Source organism: Mauremys mutica, chromosome 26, assembly GCF_020497125.1.
Source record: "Mauremys mutica isolate MM-2020 ecotype Southern chromosome 26, ASM2049712v1, whole genome shotgun sequence".
In the NCBI taxonomy this organism is placed as follows: Eukaryota; Metazoa; Chordata; order Testudines; family Geoemydidae; genus Mauremys; species Mauremys mutica.
Window position 1 is genome coordinate 15,566,165 of NC_059097.1, and position 18,778 is coordinate 15,584,942.

The window sequence follows — 18,778 nt, forward strand, 5'->3', positions numbered from 1 at the left end:
AATTAAACATGAAGATCATTATTTGTTAACAAACAAGAGACTAATTATGTGATAACTTTCATCTTTCCAATATCTTTCTGATTATATTTCTCTTTTAATTAGTAATATAGGAAACAGTAGCTAATCCTTAAAAGCTTATTTGAGGTCTTTTACCCCTTATTAGTAAGGAATTGTGAAATAAAACCATTCTCCAAAGATTGCAGTGATGGAATATGGGAGAGAAATCATGTGGATGAGAATACAGATCAGTATAGACTTTAATTACTTCCATTTCAAACAGCTTGTCAAAATAAATTCCAAAGTCAATTTCTGTTCAGAGGACAACTCAAGGAGAGTTGTGTAACTGTTTACCCAGTTAGAGTGTACGGCTTACCTAGTTTCTGTTAGCAAAGGAGAGACATGACTCCTATGATGAGATGTCCACATATATTTATAAGAAAGATGATGGACGCATTGGCCATTACTGTTTTTTTTTGTTTTGTTCTTTTTGTTAAAAACATCTGCGACCAGTTATTTTTATCAGTAGTCAGGCCAGATATTAAAGCGTAGCTATTGAACCGTTAGGCCAGGCTGTGGAGACGTCCTCAAAACTGGCCTTAGTGTTTTTTCACATGTATCTTTGGGGTTCATACATCTACACTGAATGTGGTTTTCATGGATACTTTAAGAAAACTGTTAGATTAGAGAAGAATTTTCCAAAATGATGTTAAGCCAAAGTTTGCCTCATTCCAACTGCATTGGGTCATGTTGTCAGTATCCCAGGCATACTTCACCCTGATTTGCCCAGAGATCTCCGGAGATGCACCATAGAGTGGAGTAAGCTGGAATTGTCAACCATAAGGACCAAGATGCAGGCTTGTGTCAGCAAGTGCACCAGTGTTGATTGCCTGTGGAATCCACACAGGGAAAGCACCAGCTAGAAAACTTCTCCATAGCTGAATTATCCCTTAAACTCTGCCCTCTGAAATGCTTGAATATGTACTTCCCGTTCTGTGAAGTCTGTAAACTATTCGGTGACAAGCTGTTAAATTCCTGCTTATGAAAGCCCCAGTGAGGTCTCGAGCTGGGTCAGAGGGGGAAGGAGTGCCTTAGTGTGGATTGCACTGGGTGGGGGGCGCACTAAGGGGGTCCCCGTGGTGAAACCTGAGCCCTCCAAACCCACCAAGCCGGGCTGCCTCTCACACTGTGATGCTGATGTCAAGCTCCAAGGCTTGGACAGGCAGTGCACTTACACAGCCAGCCAGATGGGGACACACCCAGCTGTGTCCCTGCCACTCAGGAACCATCAATAGGTTCCAGCCAGTTCCCCCCAGAACTGTCCCATTTTGCACTGGTCAGAAGCCTGGCCGCTGTAAGTTCATTACCTAGTGCGCCAGTTTGTCAAAGGGAAGTGGACGTGCCCCAACCTTTGTAACCTGAGCAGATTTCTCCAGCACTTCAGACAAACTCACTCGTAAGGATAAAACATTAAATTTGTATCTCCCTCAGCTGCTTTCTGTGTCTTACCAACCACCAGCCCTCCTCCCCTCTGCCAATTGGGTCATTTGCGTTCTTACAGACAAGTATTTCTTCAGTAGAATTTGCATCCTGTCTTAAAGAGACAGTTAATTTCCACGAGCATATCAGGACAGGTGTCCTGAAAAACTGGGAGCTGGATTGGGGTACCCTCCATCACCCCTTTCTCTATCCCTGAGAAGTCAGCTGTGTGCCTGCTCCCCTTCGGGAGGTCAGTTTCACAGTCCATCCTCTCTGAACCCGAGTCACAGGCCGAGTGCCTGGGTGCAGAGATGCTGAATCAGCCACTCTGCCCAGGCATCCTTTCCCACGTGACCAGTAAGGAGACATTCATGTACTTCCACTATTCCTTCCCGTTTCCTTCTCTGGGCGCCCCCCTCTGTGCTCTCTTCAGCAGTCTATGACCCCCGTTCTGCTGCAAAGGGATCACAGCTAACAGCCTGGATGGTTTTCTCACTGACAGGCACTTTACCCCCATCCCTTCCTGAGGTGATGGTGCCTTCAGCTGCAGTGCAGGAACTGGTCTCCATCTCCTCCACACCTGGAAGAATGCTGCTTCCCCCTCCTGCCGAGCAGTTAAAGAGAGACTCTCCCATTCATTCAGCAGTTCATGGGGCTTTACTGTTTCCATATGGGGTCCCAGCATCGTATTTCTTCTTGCTGCGCGTATACACCCTAACAGTCTGAGCTGCACTGAAAAATCATTTCCAATGAGCATGGCAATGGCAATAGACACTAAAACCATCAGTTATGATGTGCATTTGGCTCAAAAGGCACAAGAATCCCGTAACCACCTACTAATAAAAGTGCTGGCAGTGTTACCTTCTTGAATTACATTCTGCTTAACCACAGAAATTTCTGCACCTGTAGCCTCCCATCGTAAGTATCCCCTGCCATGAATCCTGAAAGCCTTGATGTGCTCCATGTCTGGTTCTGCCCACAAAACCAGGATGATAAGTGTCCGGCGCCTGTGAGATTTCTGTGTTGAGGACAGCAGAATTAACATGGGCCATGTTGTCTGCTTCCTCGGAGAACAGGGCATTTATTCCTCAGGTGAATTAGAGACAGCACCTCTCTGGCTCTCCTGTTTTCACAGGAGGGTTGGGGTGGGGGTTAGAGGAATGGTTTTGGGGATGTGTGACGCTCTGTACCTCGGGGGGACACCCTACACCCCATCTGTATAAAATGACTGTGGTATCCAATGCACAGTTTGTCATGTTGGGGTGATCGGAAGGCTCGTGATGCACTGCGCGGGGTTGTTACAGTAATCGTTACTGTAATGTTACAGGAAGGTTGTAGGTTACAATTTCATATATAGAGTTATGAGGCTGAAAATGTATCCTCGTGGCTTAAAGCAAGCCCAGGCAAAAACTCTCCAAGAACAGAGAGGCAGTTCACACCTCATCAGGGCATGGATGGGACAAACCCCGCCCAGCCTCACAGGGGACAACGGACACTCGCTTAGGCAGCAACAGAATAGTCTGCTAGACCAGGGGTCTCAAACATGCGGCCCGCTGAGTTATTTCTGGCGGCCCAACAAGCTCCCTGCCCCCCAGAGTCATTTCCTGCTGCCGCCAAGCTCCCCTCACTGCTGCGCCCCTTCCCCGCTCCTCTGCCTGGTGGCGGGAAGCACCTGGAGGTAAACAGCTGTTTGGTGGCGCCTAGCGCTTTCCAGGAGGGAGGGGGAGGAGTGGGGAGCCGTGTACTCGGGAGGCGGTGGGGCAGGGGCGGGGATTTGGGGAAGGGGTTGGAATGGGGGCAGGAAAGGGGTGGGGCAGGGCCTCCTGGAAGGGATGGAGTGGAGGCAGGGCCGGGGCAGAGGGGATTTTGTATCTTTATATGTAAAGGTGTCGGTGATGCAGCCCTTGGGCCAATGTACGAGTCCTCATGTGGCCCTGGTGGTGATCTGAGTTTGAGATCCCTGCATTAGACCCTGGGGGGAGTCGCCCCTTTCCTTTGGGCAGTTTGGGACGGCGATGAGGTAATGCTAACCTGACTCTGAAGGGGGGCGGGGAGCCAAGAGGGAAGAAAGGCCATGATAAAAGGGAGAGCTGTTTTGCCAGGCTCTCTCTCTTCTGCCTGTATCGTGTGAAGGGTCAGGCCAGAGGGCTAGCGGAGAGTGACAGAAGGTAGCAATATTAGCCCCAGATTAAGCAGGTCCCTTATAGTTCAATACATTTTAAGTGAGGAAAATGGTAGTAAAAATATCTGCTCTGCAGCACAACCTGAAGCAATGTCAGAGCAACTGGGAATGAAACAATTTGTTCCCAAAGAGGAACTCGATGACTAACAATGGCTTTGAAATGGGGGAACAGTATAACCGTGATGCTCAGGGTTTGTTTACGTGGAGAGGCAGACGTCAATGAAAGGAGGAGGCAGACGTCAGAGCCCTAGGGGGGCTCTGAGTGATCGCTACTTCCCACCACCCAACACAGATGGAATGAGGTTGAGTAGTGTCCGCAAAAGAGAAACCAAACAACTAATTATTCCTCCAGAAAGGATTCTAATGACAACACAGACAGAATAAGAAAAACAGAAGTAAAGACCAGCACTGAGTGAGGATTAATACAAATGGCAAGTTAGACTGGAGACAAGCACAAGTCCACGTAATATTGTGCATTAACTGCCTGTTCCGATAAGTGCACATATCAAAGGTAAATACTGAAAATAGTTACAAGCACGTGCAATGCTACTGTTACCGATTGCCCAGCAACTTCACACGCACTGTAACCACCCCCAACAAATACAATTCTCTATGCAATACTAATACATTGATTCACTATATGGTACTGACCTCAACCTACCTATAACCTTAGCTAACAACTTATAAACTTTGATGGACTTTTATGATAAACTTGATGGTAACTTACACTGAAGACAGGCACAGCGACTTTAAAGCTATGATGATTTATAAACTACCAGCTTCACCTGCGCCGTACCTGCTTTCAGCAAGGCACAAAACATATACAGTTGTTATATATTGGATTAAAAATAGTATTAGTCAATAGTTAAACAACGTAAACAATTTGCCAATATAATTAAACTATAATATTAATACAGACTTACGATTAACTAGCTCGAGCACAACCAGACCTTGCCACTCTGAAACCTTACCCTGCATTCCTCCAAAGATACATTACCTTCAGTTGACTGTTTCCTGCACTGGCCAGGCACAGATAGTCGGTGAAGCGCAGGTCCCTTTGGTTCGGGGGTGTATGTGGAGCCCGACAAAGGGTGACCTCTTTTAGGTACGTACGTACGTACGCACACACACACACCTTTAAACTCTTTTTATACAGTATTTGCTGGCCGTGTTTTAAAACAGGTCAACCAATAAAGGTGGCCAAATGTTTCAGTGAGGTATTTGCAGTTGTTTTGAACTTCTGAACTGTGCACCTGTGCTCAGCTCATCTCTACTCTATGCGACTAATTGTGGTCAATTTGCTGGACTCAAAAATGCTCGAGTCAGCTTAAAGAGGTATTTGGTTGCAGAGCATAGTAACCACAAGCCTGTATCTATCTTTACAGAGTTTCCTTTTTAGTCGATAAAGCTTCCTAGCTAGATTATGCTCATGCTTGCAGGATTCAACTGTACTCGCTTCTTACAACTTCTGGAAGGTTGAGGCCTAATGGTGCTTAGCCTGACACTACTTGACAAGACTTAAGGACATTAATCACAGTTTAGACTAGGAAAAGTGATGGAGTTTGGGTCAGGTCACGGGGAAAGCTAATGCCAACCCCTGCACCTGGGCTGCCTCTGCTCTACAACTATAATTGTCTTTTTACACCAAGATCACTCACTTGAGCAGCCAACGCCATGCGCAGCCCTAGAGGATGTCAGGCACAAGTAGTTTTTGCCTCAGTGTAGCTTGTTGGGATCAAACCTCTCTCCCCACCTGGAGCTGATGAACATTCCTGGCTGGAGGGACACACACTCCTACGACTCTAAAGGAAAGGAGTTGATAGAAAAGATCACAGGACTGACCCCAAAGAAGAGTGAGCTGCAAAAGGCAGAAGCAGGCAACTCATCTGGTGGAGCCGAGAGACCACAGTGAAGATAGTGATCTGTGCACCATGTGGGAATTAGCAAATGTGATTATTAAAAAAAAATAAAAATCTTTGGCCAGCCCTAATCAAGGCATGTGTTACAGGTCTCTCGTGTGGATTTTCCGATGTCTAATAAGGTGTGAGCTATTTTTGAGGCTTTTCCCGCACTCAGCGCATCCATAAGGTTTCTCACCCGTGTGGATTCTCTGATGTATAATCAGGTCAGAGCTCCGTTTGACACTTTTCCCGCACTCAGAGCATGTGAAGGGCGTCTCCCCTGTGTGGATTCTCTGATGCGTGATAAGGTTTGAACTCCAATTGAAGCTTTACCCGCTCTAAGAGCATGTGTAGGGCTTCTCTCCTGTGTGGGCTCTCTGATGTGAGATAAGGTTTGAACGCTGACTAAAGCTTTTCCCGCACTCAGAGCATCCATAAGGTTTCTCACCCGTGTGGATTCTCCTATGTGCGCTCAGGGTAGAGCTGTGATTAAAGCGTTTCCTGCACGCAGAACATGTGTAGGGCGTCTCCCCTGTGTGGATTCTCTGATGTGAGATAAGGTCTGAACGCTGATTGAAGCTTTTCCCGCACTCAGTGCACGTGTAGGGCTTCTATCCTGTGTGGATTCTCTTATGTGAGATAAGGGTTGAGCGCTGACTGAAGCATTTCCCGCACTCAGAACACGTGTAGGGCTTCTCCCCTGTGTGGGTTCTCTGATGCGTGATAAGGTCTGAACGCTGACTAAAGCTTTTCCCGCACTCAGTGCACGTGTAGGGCTTCTCTCCTGTGTGGATTCTCTTATGTGAGATAAGGTCTGAACGCTGACTAAAGCTTTTCCCGCACTCAAAGCATCCATAAGGTTTCTCACCCGTGTGGATTCTTCCATGTTTGCTTAGGGTAGAGCTGTGATTAAAGCATTTCCCGCACTGAGAGCACATGTAGGGCGTCTCCCCTGTGTGGATTCGCTGATGTGAGATGAGGCTTGAACTATCAATGAAGCTTTTCCCGCACTCAGGGCACGTGTAGGGCGTCTCTCCTGTGTGGACTCTCTCATGTGTGGTAAGGGCTGAATGATCACTGAAGCTTTTCCCGCACTCGGAGCACATGTAGAGCGTCTCTCCCGTGTGGATTCTCTGATGCGTGATAAGGGTTGAGTGCTGACCGAAGCTTTTCCCGCACTCCGAGCAAGTGTAGGGCTTCTCTCCAGTGTGGGTTCTGTGATGTCTGATAAGGGCAGAGGTCCCACTGAAGCTTTTCCCACACTCATGGCATGTGTAGCGTCTCCCTTCCAAGCGGCTTCTGTCACGAGTTATAAGGCCTGAGTGGCTACTGAAGTTTTCCTCTGGCCTCTGCTGAGTCTCACAGGCTTTGGCTTTTTCTGGGAGTGCACAACTCCTGGAAACTTTCCCTTTGTATCTTCCTGATAATGTTCCATGTGGTTCTACTTGCTCAGCATCTTCCTGCTGGAGTTTCTCCTCCTCATTCTCACTCACCATCCCATCACCTGATGGGAGACAGAGAGAATCCAGGCATAGGTCACTCCCTGTGCCGGAAAGAAAGGAAATCTCAGAGAGAGGAATGGAAAAAGGGATGAATAAACCAAAATGTGTGTGTGGGAGAGATCAAACCTCTCAGGAGCTGATTTTCCCCAAACCCTTCCCCAGAGGAGAGAGGAAGGGATCAGTTTTGGTCCACATCTCACCAGAACACTCAAGGGAAAGCGAGACCGGGGAGGGACCTGCTGCCAGTTGTCAGTCAGGGTAGGAGGGAAGCCATGAGTGACATCTGCCATAATGATTCCACATCTGCAGGGAACAATCCTGAGCTTGGAGAGCTCACAGGGTCTTTGTAGGGCATCCCAAATGTTTCCCGCATTCCCACACATCTGTTGAGTTGTTTAACCAATTCCTCACCTGTGCAGGCAGCTCTCGGGAGCACTTCTTTCTCAGAGGCCTGGAGGTCCAGGACCCACGGCTCTTCCCCTCATTCCAGCTGCGAGATCACATCAGGTTTGGAAACTGGAAACCCTACTCCAGGCAAAGAAAACAAGGGAGGTCAGTGGAATTTGTGGGATACTTGTCACAAAGAATATTCCATGGTTTTAATCCCAGCTCATTTTTAAGCAGTAACATCCCAAGGCCAGCTTCCTTGGCTCCAAGTGGCAGAAGAGTTAGTATTATTATAAATCATATTCATTACCTTGGTGCCTCAGGGCCAACTAACAGTGGGTCCCCATTGTGCTAGGACAAGGACAAACAGAGAATAGTAGATGGCCCAGGCCCTGAAGAATTTACAATCTAAATAGACAAGACAGACACAGAATGGGGGAAGGGGTAGAACCCACAGTTAGAACAGAGATAGTCAGGCCTGCTTGTAAAGCCGATACTTTAAGAACTTAGGTGTATTTTTTCACTTAGCTAGTTACAGGGGTATAAAAACAAAGAATCAAAATCACAGTCTGCCTGTGTATGGGCCTTCTCGCACTAGGATAGTCTGAGGCCTTGTTCTTAGGCTAAGCAGCAGGGGCAGCCATAAGCTGGGAAGCGAAGGGTCACGTCCTCACACCCCAAACCAGTCACACTGAAATAAGGTGCTATTGGGCTGTTAGGAAGACAATCCTGTCCTGATAGTGCCCATCACCACCAGATAAAGAAACAGATCTTAAGATGGTTAAAGAACACTTAGCTGGATAGCATCCTGTTGTAGCCCTAAGGTTTAATCTGCTTGCTTGCATAGCTATATCTCTTCTTATAAATTTGAGTATTTGATGTAATAGGTTTACAGATTTATATTAAAAATAAGTTTAGGTGTAATCAAGAGACCTACAGGCTAAAACCCTGTATGTTAAGCTAAGGCAAAGTTAGCAGATCTATATTGGGACCCTTTACCCAGAAAAGTAAAGATGACCGAAATAGCTAAAACACTCACCAGATGTCTAGAGATTTTTGCCTAACTCAGTAGACAATGCAGGATGGCAAAGGGGATTTTTCAAAGTTGTACCCACAGACGTAACAAGGACACCACAAGAGCGCACATACCTGTCATCCATACTCACAGACATACTAGCCTATGGGGTAAGGGTACCCTCACATTTCTGTGGGGGAAGGATTTACAACCAATGCCCTATAAAATTCTCTCCATTTTAGAGGCAAGCTAGCCACCTATCTACTCCTCATTGTCCCCATCTTCATCAACGTACCGATGCCACCCATCTACGACACCTATTAACTATTAATCGACCGGACTTTGTTTCTTTTCAAACTTTAAGTTTTAAGGGGACTCGGCTACGCTTGGTTTCCCTACGCTTTATTTCAGTTTAAGGTTTATTGAGTTAAATTAGAGAGTAACCAGCTTTAACAGCTCTGCATTAGCTTCCTGTGCTAGAGGTGTGAAGCCAGAACCACCAGAGACGGGGCCCTGTATCTTCCAACACCAGGTTATTAAAACAGAGCGTGAGTATTAACCAAAGTTTGCAGCACATAACATTGTATTATCATATGTATCCCTTGAGTAACACTAGTACAATTGCTGGGGTGTATGGGGTGCTCAGGGAGGGGTAGCACCTCTGGTGTAGGGCCTGTCGTGTCCTTTCAGGGCAGCTCGCCCACCTGTCACTCAGCTCTCACCTGTGGCTCCTAGTAGCTGTAGCATGCGCAGCGGCCACACCCCGGGCAACAGCTTCGACAGGCTGGCCAAACCAGGTTGAGGGTAGCCGTTGGGCTTAGACCTCCGGTGAGATGGGGCCTTGTCTATCCCGAGCATGTGAAGACAGACTCCGGCGGATTGAGCGGATGAGACCTTCTAGAATAGGACCAACGGTCATGAAGGCGGTTTCTGCAAGCGGTGTGGTACGCTAAGAGCACGGCAAGACGCGAAAGATGCCCTGGTCAACCACTGCGCCCAGCCCATCTCCAACCGTCTCGACTCTTGTCCTGCCATTGGAGCAAGATGGAATCTGGGAAGAGAGAGTGAGGCTGACTATGCGCACCTCTCCCTCACTTTAATCCAATCCACGCGCAAGTCTTGACATCTCCTAACTTCCGTAAACCTTAAAGTCCTGTGGCGATGGGCGAGCGACGAAGCAGCAGGTGCGGATACACTGGGAGCTGTAGCCGCGGACCTGCACACAGGCGGCTCAGGTCTAATGGTCATCTCCTTGCTGACCGAAGCAACAGCTGGATTCGGCATCTACCTGAGTGACTGAGCAGCCCTCTTTAGGACCGCACTGCTCACCTCCGTAGCAAGAGGAAGGGGCTAGAAAAGGTGCCCTAAACATTGTTTGCTTCACAGAACCCTGACCAGCTGGAGGGGATCCCATCTTATGCGGTCGAACAACAAAACTTCAAACAACAAACCGCAAGGTGACACCACTCATTATTGGTACATGGAACGTACGCACGCTTCAAGATAACCCCTCAGCAGATCGACCAGAAAGAAGAACAGCCCTGGTCGCTAGAGAGCTCGCAAGATTTAACATCGATATTGCGGCCCTGTGTGAAACTCGTCTAGCCAACGAAGGTCAGCTCACAGAAATAGGGGGTGGTTACACATTCTTCTGGTGTGGACGTAGCAGTGACGAACGTCGTGAATCTGGAGTTGGCTTTGCGGTTAAGAATCAACTGGTCCGCAAATTTGCCAGTCTTCCCAAGGGTGTGAACGACCGACTCATGACACTGCATCTTCCACTACCGAGAGGAAAGCAAGCAATACTAATCAGCGCTTACGCACCCACAATGACGAATCCGGATGAAGTAAAGGACAAGTTTTATGAAGATCTTGATGCCCTACTCTCATCCGTGAAGCGTACCGACAGGCTGATTCTACTTGGCGATTTTAACGCGAGAGTAGGATCTGATCACTCTGCCTGGGATGGCGTCATTGGAAAAAATGGAATCAGCAAATGTAACAGCAATGGCCTACTACTCCTGAAGACATGTGTGGCTCATGATCTGATCATTACCAATACCATCTTCCGCCTGCCCACTCGCAAAAAGACGTCCTGGATGCATCCACGCTCCAAGCACTGGCATCTCATTGATTATGTCATCGTGCGGAGGAAAGACAGACAGGATGTAAGGGTGAGTAAGGCCATGCCGAGTGCTGACTGTTGGACTGATCATAGACTCATCATCTCTAAATTAAGCCTTTACATCAAGCCAAAGAGACGTCCGCAGGGAAACAGAGCTGTGGTGAAAAAGATTAACGTCAGTAAACTGAGGAACCCCAATACAGCAGCTTTACTAGCAGAAGATCTTGACAACCAACTCTTAGAGCTGCAATTAGAGGAAAATGCTGAGAAGGACTGGGAACGCTTCCGGAATATTGTGCACTCTTCTGCACTAAAGGTTCTTGGACCCTCACACAGGAAACAGCAGGACTGGTTTGATGAAAACGATGAAGAGATCAAGGCCTTACTTGCTGAAAAGCACCGCCTTTACCGTGCTCATCAGAACGACCCGTCGTCATCAGCTAAGAAAAATGCCTTTAACAACACTCGCAGGACCGTACAGAGCAAGCTTCGCAAGATGCAGGACTCCTGGTTGAGTGCCAAGGCAGGTGAAATCCAGACGTTTGCTGATAGAAACGATGCCAAACGGTTCTACGAAGCCCTCAGATCCTTGTACGGCCCTCGGCCCTCAGGGAGCTCTCCTTTACTGGATTTAGATGGTGTAACTCTCATTACTGAGAAGACTCTGATTCTACAGCGTTGGGCTGAGCATTTTCAATCCGTACTGAACCGCCCATCTTCCATTAATAACGAGGCGATTGATAGAATGCCCCAGGCGGATATCAACCACAGCCTGGACGTTCCACCATCAGAGACTGAAATCCTACAGGCCATCAGCCAGCTGTCCAGTGGCAAGGCCTCAGGATCTGATGCAATCCCAGCAGAAGTTTATAAGGATGGTGGTGCAGTGCTTGTTGACAAACTCACTCAACTGTTTCAGTCCTTCTGGAATCAAGGGTCTATTCCTCAGGAATTGAAAGACGCGTCCATCGTACACCTCTATAAGAGGAAAGGAAATCGAAAAGTCTGTGATAATCATAGAGGAATATCATTGCTTTCCAGCGCAGGCAAGATCCTTGCACGAGTGTTGCTGAATCACCTGATTGACCACCTGGAACAGGGTCTATTACCCGAGACACAGTGCGGCTTCCGCAAAGAGCGTGGCACTGTGGACATGATCTTCGCAGTCCGACAGCTCCAAGAGAAGTGTCAAGAGCAGAATCGTGAACTGTACACCATCTTTGTGGATCTCACCAAGGCTTTTGACACTGTCAGTCGTGAAGGTCTGTGGCATATCATGTCGAAGTTTGGGTGCCCTGATAGATTCATCCTGATGGTACGTCAGTTCCACGACGGCATGACGGCTCGTGTTCTGGACGACGGAGAAGCTTCAGAGGCCTTTCCCGTCACAAATGGCGTCAAGCAAGGGTGTGTGTTGGCACCGACCCTGTTCAGCATGATGTTTTCAGCCATGCTGTCAGACGCCTTTCAGAACAGTTCCTTGGGAGTCAGCCTGAGATACAGGACTGATGGGAAACTGTTCAACCTGCGAAGACTCCAGGCTGCCACCAAGATAAAGGAGACTGTGCTACGAGACCTCCTTTTTGCTGACGATTGTGCCCTGAATGCTGGATCGGAGCAGGAAATGCAAGCCAGCATGGATAAATTCGCAGCAGCATGCGACAACTTCGGCCTCCTTATCAACATAAAGAAAACCGAAGTGATGCACCAGCCAGCTCCGAAAGCCCAACACCAAGAGCCCACCATCACAGTGAAGGGGCAAAAGCTGCAAGCAGTGGACCAATTTACATACCTTGGCAGCACCCTCTCCCGCGCAGTGACAATTGACATCGAGGTCAACTGCAGAATCGCCAAGGCAAGTTCTGCATTCGGCGGACTGCTGACCAATGTGTGGGACCGCCATGGAATAAGCCTTGCTACAAAGCTTAAAGTCTACCGAGCAGTAGTGCTAACTACCTTGATGTATGCCAGTGAGACCTGGACTGTATACAGGAGGCATGCTAGGCAACTGAACCACTTCCACACGACTTGCCTCCGCAGACTTCTGAGGATTCGGTGGCAGGATAAGGTGCCTGACACAGAAGTCCTTTCCAGAGCAGGCCTGCCGTCAGTTTACACTCTGCTTATGAAAGCCCAGACACGCTGGGCAGGCCATGTTGTAAGGATGCCAGACCACCGCATCCCCAAACAGCTCTTCTATGGTGAGCTGTCTCAAGGAAAGCGATCGCACGGGGGACAAAAGAAGCGATACAAAGACACACTGAAAGCCTCTCTTAAGTCCCTGGATATCGACATCACCTCCTGGGAAACCCTGGCACAAGACCGATCGACATGGCGTACGCTGATCCACCAAGGCTGCCAGACATCTGAAGCCAGAAGGATAACCCTAGCACAAGAGAAGCGAGCACTCCGTAAAGCCAGAGCTGCACATGCTGTAACAGTGGTGCCCACGCATGTCTGCCCGACATGTGGCAGACATGTGGCAGAACATTCCGTGCCCGTATTGGCCTTATCAGCCATTTGCGGACGCACCGTGGACAGCTCACAACCTGTTAGATGTTAAGGTCTTCTTCGAAAACGATGGACGAACATCATCAGTACAATTGCAACTCTGTAATTCTAACTGTTTTACCACCTGCTTACTATTTCATTGATTTTAATAAAAGGTCTTTATGACTGTATCTGTCTCAGTGTGAGCTTCCTGTCATACCCCCGAAGGTCCTTTTATAACATCTGTGAAGCCCTGATTCAGGACGAACTTTTATCTTCTCATACTCATAGACTTTAAGGTCAGAAGGGACCATTATGATCATCTAGTCTGACCCCCTGCACAACGCAGGCCACAGAATCTCACCCACCCACTCCTGTATCAAACCCCTAACCTATGTCTGAGTTATTGAAGTCCTCAAATCGTGGTTTAAAGACCTCAAGGTGCAGAGAATCCTCCAGCCAGTGACCCGTGCCCCATGCTGCAGAGGAAGGTGAAAAACCTCCAGGGCCTCTGCCAATCTGCCCTGGAGGAAAATTCCTTCCCGACCCCAAATATGGCGATCAGCTAAACCCTGAGCATGTGGGCAAGACTCACCAGCCAGCACCCAGGAAATAATTCTCTGTAGTAACTCAGATCCCAACCCATTTAACATCCCATCACAGGCCATTGGGCATATTTACCAGGGATCAATTAATTGGGATCAATTAATTGCCAAGATTAGGCTATCCAATCATACCATCCCCTCCATAAACTTATCAAGCTTAGTCTTGAAGCCAGATATGTCTTTTGCCCCCACTACTCCCCTTGGAAGGCTGTTCCAGAACTTAACTCCTCTGATGATTAGAAACCTTCATCTAATTTCAAGTCTAAACTTCCTAGTGTCCAGTTTATATCCATTTGTTCTTGTGTCCACATTGGTATTAAGCTTAAATAATTCCTCTCCCTCCCTGATATTTATCCCTCTGATATATTTATAAAGAGCCATCATATCCCCCCTCAGCCTTCTTTTGGTTAGGCTAAACAAGCCAAGCTCTTTGAGTCTCCTTTCGTAAGACAGGTTTTCCATTCCTCGGATCATCCTAGCAGCCCTTCTCTGTACCTGTTCCAGTTTGAATTCATTCTTCTTAAACATGGGAGACCAGAACTGCACACAATATTCCAGATGAGGTCTCACCAGTGCCTTATATAACGGTACTAACGCCTCCTTATCTTTACTGGAAATACCTCGCCTAATGCATCCCAAGACTGCAATAGCCTTTTTAACAGCCATATCACATTGGCAGCTCATAGTCATCCTGTGATCAACCAATACTCCGAGGTCCTTCTCCTCCTCTGTTACTTCCAACTGACGTGTCCCCAATTTATAACCAAAATTCTTGTTATTAATCCCTAAATGCATGACCTTGCACTTTTCACTATTCTTCTGATCAAACAAATTGGAGAGCCTAAACCCATACTAATTAATATCCATAATTATTTTAATATAATCAATTAATTAAAATTAATTAAATAAAAATACATTAAGTGGATAAATTAAATCAACATTACTAACACACTCCAAATCAGGCTACACTGTCTGGCAATAAATCCCTTATCAATGGTTGTGGTTGTGAAACACTTATTTCTGTATTGTTTTATCTTTATGGCCACCACTTTTACCTTGTTAATCAGTCTGGTTCTCTAATTGTTTCGGTCTGTTGTATAATTAATTTTCCTAGGTGTAAGTTAATTAGGATAGTGGGATATAATTGGTTAGAGAATTATGTTACAATATGTTAGAATTGGTTAGTTAAATTTCAGCACAATGATTGGCTAAGGTATAGCTGAGAATATTACTATATAAACTGAGTCAAACAGGAGAGAGAAGATAAATTGGAATCATAGAATCATAGATTCTATGAATCATAAAATATCAGGGTTGGAAGGGACCTCAGGAGGTATCTAGTCCAACCCCCTGCTCAAAGAAGGACCAATTCCCAACTAAATCATCCCAGCCAGGGCTTTGTCAAGCCGGACCTTAAAAACCTCTAAGGGTGGAGATTCCACCACCTCCCTAGGGAACCCCTTCCAGTGCTTCACCACCCTCCTAGTGAAATAGTGTTTCCTAATATCCAACCTAGACCTCCCCCACTGCAACTTGAGACCATTGCTCCTTGTTCTGTCATCTGCCACCACTGAGAACAGTCTAGATCCATCCTCTTTGGACCCCCCTTTCAGGTAGTTGAAAGCAGCTATCAAATCCCCCCTCATTCTTCTCCTCTGCAGACTAAATAATCCCAGTTCCCTCAGCCTCTCCTCATCAGTCATGTGTTCCAGTTCCCTAGTCATTTTTGTTGTCCTCCGCTTGACGCTTTCCAATTTTTCCACATCCTTCTTGTAGTGCGGGGCCCAAAACTGGACACAGTGCTCCAGATGAGGCCACATCAATGTCGAATGTTTGTTAAGGGGGGTGGGAAATGGGAAAAGGGAACAGGGACACAGGCAAGGCTCTGCGGCATCAGAGCTGGGCAGGGAACACTGGGGAACAGACGGTATCGGCATATCGAGATAAGCCCGACTGGTGAGAATGGCTTCGCAATACGTAATCTTATAGGTGTAAAAATTGTATAGGCTACACTACCAGCCTGTGACATGATCAACAAAGTGCCCATGTGTGCCTGGGAAGGGGCCCTGCTCTGGGAGGGAGGATGCAGCAAGGACTCAGGATCAGTTGCCACAGATGGGGAAGTTATTGGGGGGGGGTAATGAGTGGGAGAGGGAGGTCAAGAGTTAAAATAATAATATTTGGGGAAAAAATGTATAATGAAGTGAAACTGAACAGATATAAAACTGGAGTGGAGGCTCTAAAGCAACAAGGCTTGGGCAGGGATTCGGGGTTAAAGGTCTGGGATCTCCCACAGCTCTAGATCCCCAAACCTCTCCTCCCTCCCACTGACCCACCCAGCCCACTTCCTGGGTGCCCTTCCCCCACACTCCCCTCCCCTTCTTCCCATTACTCTCAGCCGGCACCACCTCCCGGCACCTTGGGAGCTTCTTGTGTTCCCTACTCGTCTCTCACAACCTCCTCCCTCCCTGCTGCTGCTTAGCTCTAACCCTGCACACACCCTCCCCATGTCCTGGCACCCCAGAATTATCTACTCCCCCCTTCTCCTCCCCTCCCACGGCTCTGTTCTCCCTCCCAGCGGGTGGGGTGGGGGGTCAGTGGCTGTGACGGGGGGGAGGGGCGGTGTGAGAGGGGCCCGGGGGGGAGGGGATTTTACGGGACTCTCCGGCGCACCCGGGCAGTGACGGTTCCCCCCCTGCACACGGGCCGCAGGGAGCCGGGGGGGCAGTTTGAAGGGGGGGAGGAGTCAGCAGTGGGGGAGGGGCAGGCGCGAGACACGGACACACACTCACCGCCCCCCCCGGGGGTTTCCCGGCTCCCCCCCCCCCATCGCTACGGAGGCCGCACCGGGACCCCCCGCCTCGCCCCAGCTTCCGGCCCGGCTCTGGCAGAGACCCTGACTGAAATCAGCACCCGCGTTCTGCTGGGCACGGCCCAGACAGAGAGGGACCGTCCTTGCCCCACAGAGATCACAATCCAAGCAGACAATGGGTAGGAGGAAAACACAGAAGGGCTGGGACTTCCCCCAGGTCACCAAGCAGGTCAGGGACAGAGCCAGGAACAGACCCCGCTAACTCCAGAGCCCCGTCACCCGCAGCTTGGAAAGGCCCCCAGACCCCACTGTATTCGGCTGCAAGAAGAGGTGGTTTGCCCAGGGATGCACAGGCTGTCTGGGCAGGGCAGCTCAGCTGCGGTCCCTGCACACAGCCGGGGGTGGGTGTCCTGGGTCAGGAGAAGTCAGTGTCCCCGTCCCCCCGCAAGCCTTCAAACTGGGACATGGTGCACCAGTGCCAATCACAGCGCACTAGTGTAAATTCTGTCTGTCCTAAGGGTTTACACCAGCACCTGAAACACCAGGGTGGCAGAGACCTTCAGTGCCCAAAACAGCCCTAGAACTGGGCTCTATTTCTAGCTCGGTCACGGACAGCCTGGGAGACCTCGGGCACGTCAATGTTTCTCCTGCCCACTTCAGTCTCTTTACCCAGCTGCCACTCACTGGGGTCTACTCTCCCCAGAGCTGCTCACCACTCAGATCCGTGTGGGTGTCCCCAGAGCTAAGGCAGGTCAGCTCGGGAACAGTCTGACAAGGGGGCTCTTACCGTGACGCACCCAGCGGGGGGCCGGGGGAGGAGTCACGTGACGGGTCCGGCCGTTAGGGCCGTTGGAGCGCGGCGCGCGCCGGGGGTCTGTGAGGCGGCGCTGCCCCCCTTCCTCCCCCCGCTCCGGGCCCCTCCTGTCACTCCTGGCCCCGCCCCGCTCCGGCCGTGGGCAGCGCGGGGCCCCCCCGGGCAGGGGGCGAACTGGGCCCGGCCCCTCCCCCCCCGGCTGGAGCGTGTCCGCCCCACGTGGGACCTGCCCCTCCCCCTCCCGCGGGGCCTGCGCTGGGGGCGGGGCCCGTCATTAGCCCCACCCTGCCCGGGGGGAGGGGCACCATGGCCCGGAGCCTGCGGGGACCGAGCTCAGAGACCCCAGCCGGGGGGGGAAGGACCGTGGGGGGGGGAATAAGCTGGGATGGGGGGGCGGGGTGTGGAGATGGGGGAGGGGAAGGGAGGAGATGGGACCCGGAGGGGTGGAGATGGGGGGCAGGACACAGGACTGGGGGAGATGGGAGGAGAAGGGGGGAGACGGGACAGGGGGGGAGATGAGAGGGGACCGAGGGGAGACGGGATGGGGGGTGCGGAAGGCAGGAGATATGAGGAGGACGGGGGCATTTTAATAATTTGTGGAGGTCCTGGGTGTTTGGGGGAGATGAGGAGGATGTTCCCTTTTGAGATAAAAACTAAGAAATCCAGGACCAGCAAATTCTTTGAGAAATCTGGTGTTTAGACCTTGTATTTTAAGCAGGGGGGATCTGAGTTCCTGAGATGGTTTTTGTTGGCAGGAGGCAACATGGTTTGGTCTGTGATTGTACCAAAGGGGGGAGAGGGTTGTTTGTACAGGAAGAGAGAAGACTGAAGGTCTCCGATGAGGATGGGATTTGAACCCACGCGTGCAGAGCACAATGGATGAGCAGCATCACCGTAACCACTCGGCCACCTCATCGGAGCTGTCAGGGAAGGGACGGGAGGAGAAATCCAAGGCCGGCAGAGGTAGGGCCAATAAGGAGTTTTTAAATACTAAGCGGAGGCAGGGTCTGAGTGAGCTCCCCCCTCACATCTAGTGAGGAGCTGGGGGAAGACGTCAGGAACAGACCGTGTTTGCGCAGACCCCCCTGCTCCGCCCAGCTCCGCAGCAGGGTGGGGCGGCTGTGCCAAACGGAGCAGTTTTGGCTGGTGCTGGGTTACAAATCACATGAGTGCAATGAAATGTTGTTCTCCTTCCTGGATGAGTCAAGGGCAGCACAGGGGACCAGGAACCGGGGAACATTTCAATCCTTAACACCACAAAACAGAGAAACGCTCCCGAGTCTCTCCCAGGGAATTAACATTTCTTCGCAGAAAGCTAAAGGTTCTAACAGAAAGGAGTGAAACCAAATGGCCACCCAACATACCTAGTCCGGCCTGCTTGAGGGGCTAGGTGGGTGAGGAATAGCTTTTAATGGGCTGCATAGACGTGATTTGAGGGCATCACCCTAAACCAGTGGTCCCCAAACTTT

General features: G+C 49.6%; 1 protein-coding gene across 1 annotated transcript in view; it reads right to left on the bottom strand.

The window, feature by feature from the left end:
- LOC123356631 overlaps positions 1 to 18,778 on the bottom strand; it is an 871,996-nt gene that overhangs the window by 682,968 nt on the left and 170,250 nt on the right. Inside the window, 1 exon segment of the mRNA XM_044999988.1 lies at positions 5,906 to 6,767. Within this exon segment, the coding sequence (XP_044855923.1) occupies positions 5,906 to 6,767 (862 nt within the window).